This window comes from Larimichthys crocea, chromosome XV (genome assembly GCF_000972845.2).
Source record: "Larimichthys crocea isolate SSNF chromosome XV, L_crocea_2.0, whole genome shotgun sequence".
Classification (NCBI taxonomy): domain Eukaryota; kingdom Metazoa; phylum Chordata; class Actinopteri; family Sciaenidae; genus Larimichthys; species Larimichthys crocea.
Genome location: NC_040025.1, coordinates 11,737,617 through 11,748,188, shown reverse-complemented (window position 1 = coordinate 11,748,188; position 10,572 = coordinate 11,737,617). Strand labels below are relative to the sequence as shown.

Sequence of the window (10,572 nt, the reverse complement as noted above, 5' to 3'; positions counted from 1 at the left end):
CTTTTTCTTCAACAGACAAATCGAACAACGCAACATGGAAACTATTGGCGAGATCATCCCATTTGCTAAGGAGATGTTAAACCAGAGGCCCAGCCGGGGCATGCTGAAGCTACATGCTCGGCTCCCCTCTGGCGATGCGCGACTGGTCGGTGGACTCGTGGAAACGGTTTCCTGCCATTTGTGGAGCAGGAGACCACTGAGGACCACCAGCCGAGCTGATCATGAAGGAGAAGAAAGATAAGAAGCAGATGTTGAAGTCACATACTACCGGGGTCCACCCTGATGTTGTAGACGTGCCGGAGACGACAGTGATAGAGGTCAAGGCCAAATATCGGCGACCTTTGGCAGAGAAGCCACTAACCGCTTACATGCTTCTTAAAGAAACTCCCTCCCCTTCTGATGTAAATGGACGTGATATGTACAATGTTGGTGGTAGTGGTGGCAGATTTAATCACCACGTTGAACCTGTACTTGGGGCTTGTTCTTTCACTTCAGATGAGATGCGTAGATACATGAAAACTGCAGGGTACAGTAACGTCTGGCTGCTGGCAGCAGATCTTGTGGATGTGATTTGATGAATGTGTTGGGAAAAAAAAGGGATGTGTGTGATCTGATTCATTTGCACTCGAAAAAGCCATTTTCATCTGGCAACATCAACTCATTTGAACTTTTGTACAGGTTGCGAGCAAACATTCCTCAAACTAATATTTAAACAGTGCTTCTCTGGTTTACAGACAACTCAGGCAACTCACAATGATACTAAGCTCTCCTACACAAATACACATGGCAACCTCCATCTTCAGCTACTCGGTATCTTGCTGCAAAACAATTCAGCTGACTGGGAGGAATCAAACCATGGTACTAATGCTGCTACTCTCTTTAACACCACCTAACTAGCACTGTTTCATTGTCATAATTTCACTAACAATATAAGCCCTCCTTACATCTTACTTAAATTACACTACGCTGTGCAAGTAGTTTTACTGGTGCTGATTATTATTACACTGTACAGTTACCTCCTGCTGTATTCTGGAAACATATTGTACAATTAATGACTGATAAAATGACAATGAATGATAAAATGATTACAGAAGCAGTGGAACCTGTGATAGAGATAGAGAGACACAGATGCACAGCAGCAGCAAATCATCAACTAACTATAAACTGTAATGGAGATATGGCAGCAGTAATGACAGTAGTAATAGAGAGTCGTCGTGCAGGATCACGGCAGCAGCCACGATCCACGAGAGCCTGCTGGGAAACTCCGGGGAAGATCTGTGCAATATCCATGTATTTTAGATAGATAGCTAGATGATGATGATAGATGATAGTAGATAGATAGATAGATAGATAGATAGATAGATAGATGATAGAGAGATAGATAGATAGGAACCTCAAGGCCCACACGTGACCTCGTGTAACCTAAGGATAGAAAATTCCATAATACTCTTTAGTGGAAAAGTTTGTATATTTTCTCTTTCTAATCTTGTAGAATAAGGTTTTTAGGTGATTTCAGATCAGAGCTCACCACCGACTGTAGTGAGTATTTTTGCTAATCAAATAATCATCTTGGTCAAACGTTTAGGGGGGCGGCTGTGGCTCGGATCAGATGATCGGCTGGGTCTGTTTTGGGAATTTTTAAAGAAACACCCTTGAATAAGCAGGACTGGATTCAAAGTATCAAAGTTTAAGTTGAATTTATTATTCTCGTACAAGAAGGAGCGTCTAACAGTGCAACACACAAAAGGGGTTACAGAGAAAAGGCTCCTCGAGGAGCCTTTTCTCTGTAATATCATAACATTTCTTTTTTGGAATCGACGACCCAAAAGTCCATCGATATCAGTGCCTCAGTCGGAGTGAAGGCGCTCCAAACACACACCACACACTCCTCCTTCCTCAGGCCCTTCCGTGCAGACCCGGAGAGTCCCTTCTTGCTTGTAACTTTTCTATGTTTGGGCCTTTATTCGCTTTCTCGTCTGATCTTCTCTCCGTAGTTTCCTTTCCCTGAATCCTTCCACAGCTCTTTGTTTTTTTAGTTTTTTTTTTGGGATAAACAGTTAACCTTGCAAGGCACATTCCCTGTCAGATCCCCACATTTGCAAGTGCCAAAATGGATGCACCTTGTTTCTTTTTCTTTTTTTTTTACAACTATGGCATGTGCTAAAAGATGGTTTTTTGTCCCGTGTTGGCCAGCACACAGAGGCTCTTATCCCCCCCAATATTCTCACAATCCGCGGCGCCTGACCCTTCTGTGCCAAACATGAATGTGTTTGCTGGCTGCTGTAGGACCGTTTCACATTCAGCCCTCCGGTCTTTTACTTTTTCATCTCTACTGACTGGTAATTATTAAAACGACTACTGGTGTATAACACAGTGACCTGTGGAAATTATAAGAACAGCTTATTAAATTGCCTGTAATTGTAGACCGTTCGCTGAACCTCGCTCCATGAACGACGACGCTAAAGCAAAATGAAAAAAATCGAGGGAGTAATTTTACTATTAACTTCCTCCCCACACAACGGGGTCTGGCCTTGCCGTCACCTCAATAATTCTGGTAGTGAGAGAATATTTCATAGCGAGTTGCCTATCTCTGGTAAGTGACTAAGCTTCAAACAGGACGAAGAATCACACACACAAGTCGGCTGAAATCCTATTAATAGTTTATTCTGAACTTCATGGTAGCAAATTTAATTTATGAAAAAAAAAAAAAGAAATCTCGCCGACGAACCCCTAGTTGCAATAAAAGTTTTCGACCTCTTGGCTCAGGTTCGGCATATCAGATAACTAAGTGAGTGCACCTCGGCGATCTCGTATTGTCAACTTGTTGATGGGTGCAATTTGGACTTGTCTTTAAAATATAAGAATAAAAGAGATGTATACAATTAATCAATCTGTATCCTATAAGAATATTACCGAAGGCATTAATCTAGTTCAATATCACAACCAACAAAGAAAATGAATCCATAGACATAAACATCTCCTAACGTGCATCGGATCCATCATTATATAATTTAGTGGCACAATAACTCATATATGTGTACTGAACCACTTACCTAGAGTCATCCAAAAAAACATTTACTAAAAGACAAACAAAGTTAAATTAAACTAGGTAGTTCTGACGGCAGAGTGTTTGCGGCTCGCAAAGACCTGTCCCTGACCTCTAAAAAAAATTAAAAACGTAAGGGAAATACACAGTCAGTTACCATATTATTACCACTACATAGTGACTTTTAAGAGCGTAGAAAATGTTTTTTTAAAACACGTTTACCCATTACTCTTAATTATTAGGTTTTTTTAAAACGCAAACACCTCTGACGCCGTACATGAATTATAATGAAGTTATCGTCATTATTTTTTAGCTTTAAATTATTATTGCTAACCTGAGCCTTTATGAAGGCCCAGTACAATTATTTTTTTTCATTTATATATTTTATTGTTAAATCGTGGCTGCCAATATTGTATGTTTAGTACACTTCTAGTCTTAGCTAATTTGTTAGTTGTGAAGTGGACCCGGGGTGCCACTGAAAGGACACTTTGAAAGTAAAAACGTAAAAAAAAAAATTATGTTCGTTTATATTAGTTGACGTGTAATATCTGTTATGGAAAAGCGCGTATGAAGATTGATAATTTTGAGAATTTTTTTCTTAATTATAGTTAATTAATACTGTATGGTTAGTAGTTAGTAGTGTTATTATTGTTTTTATTAGATTATTTATTTCCTATTATTATTACCATTATGAATAATAACTGTATTGTTTTATAGTATTTTTCATTAATATTGTTGTTACTATATTAATATTAATGTATTGATTTTCTATATATTAGTATTTTATTTTAGTTGATGTTTTATTTATTTCAACAACAAGGAGTTGCCAACCAATCAATGCGCAGACTCGTTTGCCATGTTCAGTAAGTTCCAAAACACGTGACGTCACGTCAGTAGCAGCGAGCTGCCTGTTGCAGATCTTTGAAACCTTTAAACTCACTGACTGTCAGCTGTCACAGTCCGTCGTTGTTGTAAGATGTCGGCAGCTAAACCGAACCCGGTCCACGGAGTGGGCTTTGGAACAACAGGACAGGAAGCCTCTTCCCCTTCAGCTTCGCTCCGGACCGGCTGGAAACGACTGGCAACGAGAGGCCGCGCCAAATGTCGGCCCCAGTAGCTATGACAACCACAAGGTTTGTTTGTATGTGTTGCACGTGTTTGTCCTCGTCAACGTGGTGTTTTTGATGAGACTCTGTGTTTATGATGAAGTGGGTTAATGATGAAGTGTTAATGGATGAAGTGTTTAGGATGAGAATGTTAATGATGAAAGTGTTTATGATGAAGTGTTGTTGATGAAGTGTTTATGATGAAGTGTTGTTGATGAAGTGTTTTATGATGAGGAAGTGGTTAATGATGAAGTGTTAATGATGAAGTGTTTATGATAAAGTGTTTTTAGATGAAAGTGTTTTATGATGAGAAGTTATTTATGATGAAGTGTTTTAATGATGAAGTGTTTACTGCTGCCGTCGTTTCTGCTCCGTGTTTCGGGATTGCAGTGTTTTTGATGCCGTGGTTTCAGGATGCGCAGTGTTCCTGCTGCAGTGGTTTACGGCCTGACGTGTTTCTGCTACCGTGGTTCTGCCTGCAGTGTTCCTGCTGCGCGTGTTTCTGCCGACAGGTTTCTGCGTCCCGTGGTTTTGGCTGCGTGTTTCTGCGGCCGTGTGCCTGCCGTCCCGTGTTCCTGCGGCCGTGTTTCTGCTGCCGTGTTTCTGCTGCCGGGTTTTTTGAACTGCCGTGATTGCTGCTGCGCCGTGTTCATGCTGCCGGTTCCTGCTGCCGTCGAAGTTATCTGCTCCGTGTTGCCTGCTGCACGTGTTTCGGCTGCGACCGGATGTTCCTGCATCCGTGTTTTCTGCCTAACCGTGTTTCGAGGCACGTGTTTCTGCTGCGCCCGTTTCATGATGACGTGCTGCCGTGGGTTTGTTCTGCTGCAGTGTTCCGGCTAGCCGTGGTTCCTGCTGCCGTGTTTTTTCCTGCTCCCGTGTTTCGGCTGCCGTGTGTTCTGCTGCGCCGTTTGGTGTCCTGCGGCCGTGCTGCCGTGTTTCTGCTCCGCCGTGTTTCTGCGGCACAGTGTTTCTGCTGCCGTGTTCCTAGCTGCCGTGTTTAGGACTGCGCCGTGTTGTTCTGCTGCCTGTTCTGCTGGCAGTGTTTGTCGGCGGCGCCGTGTTTCTGCTGCCGTGTATTTACCTGCTGCCGTGGTTTTCTGCGGCGCCCTGTTCCTGCTGCCGTGTTGTGCTGCCCCGTCTTTCTGCGGCCGTGTTTTACTGCTGCGTCTTTCTGCTGCCGTGTTTCTGCTGCCGTGTTCCTGGCTGCCGTGGGTTCTGCTGCCGTCGTTTTCCTCTGCCGATGTCTAGTCTGCTGCCCGTGTGTACCTGCTCGCCGGCCTGTTCCTGCTGCCGTGTTTTCTGCTGCGCCGTGTTCCTGCTAGCCGTGTTTCCTGCGGCCGCCGTGTTTCTAGTGCCCGGTGGGTTTTCTGCTGCGCCGTGGTGCTGGCTGCCGCCTGGTTATGCTCTGCTAGCCCGTGTATTCTGCTGCCGTAGTTTCGCATCCCGTGTTTCATGCTGCCGATGTGTCTGCTGCCGTGTTCAATGCTACCCACGTGTTTCTGCTGCCGTGTTCCTAGGCCCCGTTGTTTATCTGCTCCAGTTTTCTGCTGCGCCGTGTTACCTGCTGCGCCGTGTCCTTCTCACTAGCTGCGTGTTTACCTGGGCGGGTTGCCGTGGGGTATTTCTGCTACAGTGCTTGCGGCTCCGGTTTCTGCTCCGTGTTATCCTTGGACTGCCGTGTTTCCTGCTGCGTGTTTCTGCTGGCACGTGTTTCGCTGCCGTGTTTCTGCTGCCTGTCCCCCCCGCTCGGCAGCCCGCCTCCGATATATGAGATCGAGAAGGCAGCCGGAGAGTAAGAGAGGATACCGGGGCTGTGTGCCGAGGACTGCTGCACGCTAAATCCCGCCTGCCAGCAAGGTGAGCATTTTTATTTTTTATTATTATTATTTGTTTATTATTATTTATTAGTGAGTTGTTTGCCTGTATATTATTATTTTTATTTGAACTTTTAAAGAACAAAATGCCAAGAGGGATTCACAAAACAGACAAAAATAAGAATAAACAACAGTTAACAGTCTTACTTCTTAAGTACAATCATGATAAAACTGTATTTCCTACAAACTGGGGTATTAACCTGTTTTTGTTTCATTATTCTATAGCATATCTAACTTAAGCCTGATTATGGAACCACTCCTTGGCGGACCAACAGCAGTACCTCGGCGACCCCCCCTTGGAGTCAGCGGACCCCTGTTGAAAGAGAGATTGTATAAGAGCAGAACATGTTAAAAAATGATGTTATTATTGAAGTAAGTGTGGAGTCAAATCAGAATACAAGAGTCCATCTTAATGGAACTAATAAGAATAATAATAAGAGCCAATAGTAATATGAGAATAAAAAGTATTTTTTGTTTTGTTTATGTTTTATTGACGATGTAATGTTTGTGCGGACATGTTTATTAAACTATAAAATAACGATTGCAACATAAACGGGGTCGTGTTTTTAGATCATGATACACAAATACCATAGATACATATCCATGTTAAACATCTGATAAAGAAAAAAGATCTTACAGGATGAGTCTACATAGATCTCAATTGGCAGCTTTACGCAATGACTCAGCTCGTCTATCCGGCCGTGTACATGAGCAGCACAATGGGTTTGTCACCAGCTGTGTCTTCTATGGACAGCAGTTGAGGAAGATACGAAATACCACGTGGATTTACCACTCTACTTACCAAGTATGTACTCACTTCAAGTGTGAACATTACGTGAATCCCAGTAAAAGAAAACTCATCGCAACTGAGTTACTAAAGTGGAAATACATGAAACGAGAGGGTCATGATTCAAGACTGCTGTCTGTTGCATCATGGAATGTGTAAGGATTCAAGAGGTTTTCGGCCACATAGAGACTCGAACTCATCTCCACCATCTTGCCACGCTTTGGATTGCGACCGTTCTGTTTCAATATCTATCACCAGACGGGGACTCCGTCTCCACAGTGCAGGTAACCTGACCAGATCAACAGACCGGTTCCAGAGTCCCCCTCCTGGCAAACCCTTTCAACTCAACACAAGAGAGGTTAACAGCCTGCCACGGTAAACAGTTGAGACAGCCCGGAGGTGCAGACACACACACACAAACACACCCGAATGTCTCAGTGCTGACTGAGCTGACAGATGTAAATTTGTGACGCAGCCCGGGGAACAGAACTAGAAGCCCGACCCCATGACAGAGCCACACAACAGAAGTGGAGCTGGCCAATGTGCTGTGGGGGCCCAGGACTGGTCCAGACATGCCTCAGCGCGAGAAAGCTGTTCGCTCCGGTGAAGTGAAGTGAAGCAGAAACAACCAGACCTGGTTTTCAGGCTGAAGCCAAAGTCTGTGTTTACAGAATGAGTCAGAGCTTTATAGTCACTTTTATTTTGTGTGACTAATCTTTTGTCTGCTGAAAACTTAAAAGTTTACAATGACGAGAGCTGATGAATTGAGCGTGACTATCACACATTAGGTTTGACATCAAAAAAAAGACAGACAAACTGATTAGGTTTTGGGGAGGCGAATCGGTTGGAAGAACGAACAGATTGCTTTCATCAAGGCTACATCTGATAGAGTCATGGACGCACACAACAAGAGCTAAAATTAAATAATTTCCCCCCTGGGATATTAAAGTATTTCTGATTCTGAAGAAATCTAAACTGTTTAGAGAAGAGAATGACCCGAACCCGACGTTACTAAAAATTGAGTTCTCTTTTATATATTTTTTCAGGGTTGCAGTTAGCTCAGTCAGTAGACGTGTACAAAGGCTCGTCGTCCTTGCCACAGCGGCCAGGGTTGCAAATCCGACTGCGACCCTTGCTGCATCTCTTTCTCTACATTTCCTGTCCCCCTTCGCTGTCGCTGTCAAATAAAGCTTGTAAAAGGCCAAAAAAATAAATCTTTATTTGACAGAGACAGCTGAAAGTACAACTGGTCTAAATCTTCAAATCTTATTTTTTTGTTGACTAAACCTCGTCGTCTAACAATCTTATTTAGTCCATTGCTGTGCAGATGAAAACATGTTGAGAGTTGTACCCCAGACTGAATCCTGTTCAAGATTACACACATAAAAAATGGATGATATCTCATAGTGCGTCTTGTTATACACATCAGTTAATGCCCGTTTGTTGTTGTTGTGCTCCCTACACAGCTGGACAGTGAGAAGGAGTTCCTGAAGCACCGGAAGCAGAGTGGCCTACTTGAGTTTTTACTACGAAGACTAAAAATCATCAGAGCGCTGACTGTCGGTGCATTTCTCATCGTTTTCTGAACTTTTAAAAATCACACGCTGAAACTTTTTAAACTGTTTGTAGAGTGATGAAAAGTTGGATACCTCAGAGTTTAAAAAAAAGAAAAGAACTTGGTATTTCTTTATTCCAGAATGACTTCCTGTGTGTCTGTGTGTTACACGAGTGCTCGCTGAGAAAAAAAAAAAAAAGTCTTCAATAGAAGTTAGTCATATGTAAACAGTCCACAGCAGCACTGGTCCCAGCGTGGAGCAAAAGGAGCTGCTGGTTCTGGTCACACGCGGGCTTCACTGCCCGGGGCCAGCTCCTCCTCTCTGAAGGGAATCACTGACCGGACCGCTGAAAGCACCGACCACTGTCTGTGGCAGATGTGAGTCTGTCGGTTCAGGCGGGTCGCCGACTTATTTCTTCCTCCTCGACTTTGGGCTTCTTGACCGCCCGGAGTACGGGTTGTCGATCACGTTGTCTCGCTGACTTCGCGGAGGGAACGACGCCGCTGGGAGGGAGCATGGAGTTCTCTTTGTCGGCTCCGGGATCATCCTGAACGAAGGAGACAGAAAAAAAAACTTAGCATAGCTTAGCATAAAGACTGGAAACGGGGGGAAACCGCTAGCCTGGCTCTGTCCGAACTGAAGCTCACTAATAAACACGGTATGTTTTTCGAGTTTCCGGCCAGCTGGGGGATTTCATGTAGAACGTACAAAAGCTCGTTATGAAACATCTGCGGTAGGTTTGCCAAGAATTCAGATCCCAGAATTTCTCTGTTCCAGAGGAAATCACCCCCAGGAACAAAAGACAAAGCACACTGACACTGTCGCGAACCATGAAATGTTTTACGGCCTTTCAGCTGCACTTCTCACGAAATCCCAGAGAAACCATGGTACGTTCACAAGAAGCGATACTTTACAGACGCTATAGTAAGTTCCACTCACAGGGATGATGTTTCCCGCCGCGTCTCGCTGTCCGTTGGTCGTGGGCCTGCTCATGACGAGTCCGTCTCTAGACCACGCCTCCAGGGCCCAGGGTCTGCAGTTCGAGCTCTGCAGGGCAGGAGGCGCCGCTGCAGATAACGGGATGGTGCACGGGTGCCCGCTGCGATCACTGACGACACAGGGCGCAGGGATTAGAACTCAAAACCAACAAACATACAAACGGATTTAAACGCGGGTCCGTTTGCCAGTAGTCACTACGTGGGAAGGCGGTGACGTCGTCTTTGAAGAGGCTCTGAGTTTCTCCCGTCTTGGCCATTGAAGCCTTGAGCGCTCGCTACCTCTCCCCTTGACTCGCCCCCTTCTCTCTCACCACCTGGTAGTCTGACACGGGCTCTCTGAACGTCCGTGAAGAAATGAAAAAACACCTCCTGCATTTTATCTGTCACACACAATAAAAGATCTTTGTCTGTTTGACACTCAGATCACATGATTTCAGGGTTTGATTAAGGATCTCTATGAGCTTTAGACTCACGGGTGTCTTGATGTAGGTGTGAGGGTCGGGGAACTCTGGGAAGTGGCCCGGGATGTGAGCCGGATGTGTGCGTTTCTGCCCGGCCGACAGCGCTTTGGGAGCCACGGGGTGGTTCGTCACTGGAGCTGAAATGAATAAAACACAAATTTTAGAATCAGCGCAGAGTTTGAGATGAATCACGCAGCGGAGAGCAGAGCGTCTACGTACGGGCAGTTATAACCATCCTCTGCGATCTCTTGGCGTACACGGGCAGCGTGTCGGCATTGAAACCTGCGGTGACACACACACACACACTGAATCACATCCTCTATTACTCTGTGTAAGCCAGTTGTAATCCACAGTATTACCCATTTCAATAAGTGTGACCACTGCATCCGACAGAGTGGGGACACTTCTGGCTGTGTTTCACAATAAGCTTTAGCACACCGACCTATCTCAGATATATCTGGAAAAAAAAAAAAAAAAAAGAGACAAAACATTGTGGTTTGGACTCTGAAGCAGCGAGGCAGAGCTGTGAGGGATGTCACACGCCGAGCGTGGACGCGAGGCTCGTACGTACAGCTCTGCATCATCTCCGTGAGCGTCTCCACCGCCCTTCTCCGGCTCTCGAAACCGCACTCCGTCAGGAGGGGCTGACGACGACCTGCAGGGTGCGCCGACGGGCCAGGTGGTAGTTCTCCGCCGGGCTGGAAGCCGCTTTACCGCCACTCCCGCGCTGAATTCAGGCGTCAC

The 10,572-nt window shown here is 45.1% G+C and overlaps 1 protein-coding gene across 1 annotated transcript in view; it reads right to left on the bottom strand.

Moving 5' to 3' along the window:
* The window catches only part of taf8 (TAF8 RNA polymerase II, TATA box binding protein (TBP)-associated factor), a 12,964-nt gene extending 7,358 nt beyond the window's left edge, over nt 1–5,606 (bottom strand). Inside the window, exon 1 of the mRNA XM_027288549.1 lies at nt 5,419–5,606. Coding sequence (XP_027144350.1) covers nt 5,419–5,606 — 188 coding nt within the window. The remainder of the gene's footprint in view (nt 1–5,418) is intronic.
* Between the last annotated feature and the right edge of the window lie 4,966 nt (nt 5,607–10,572).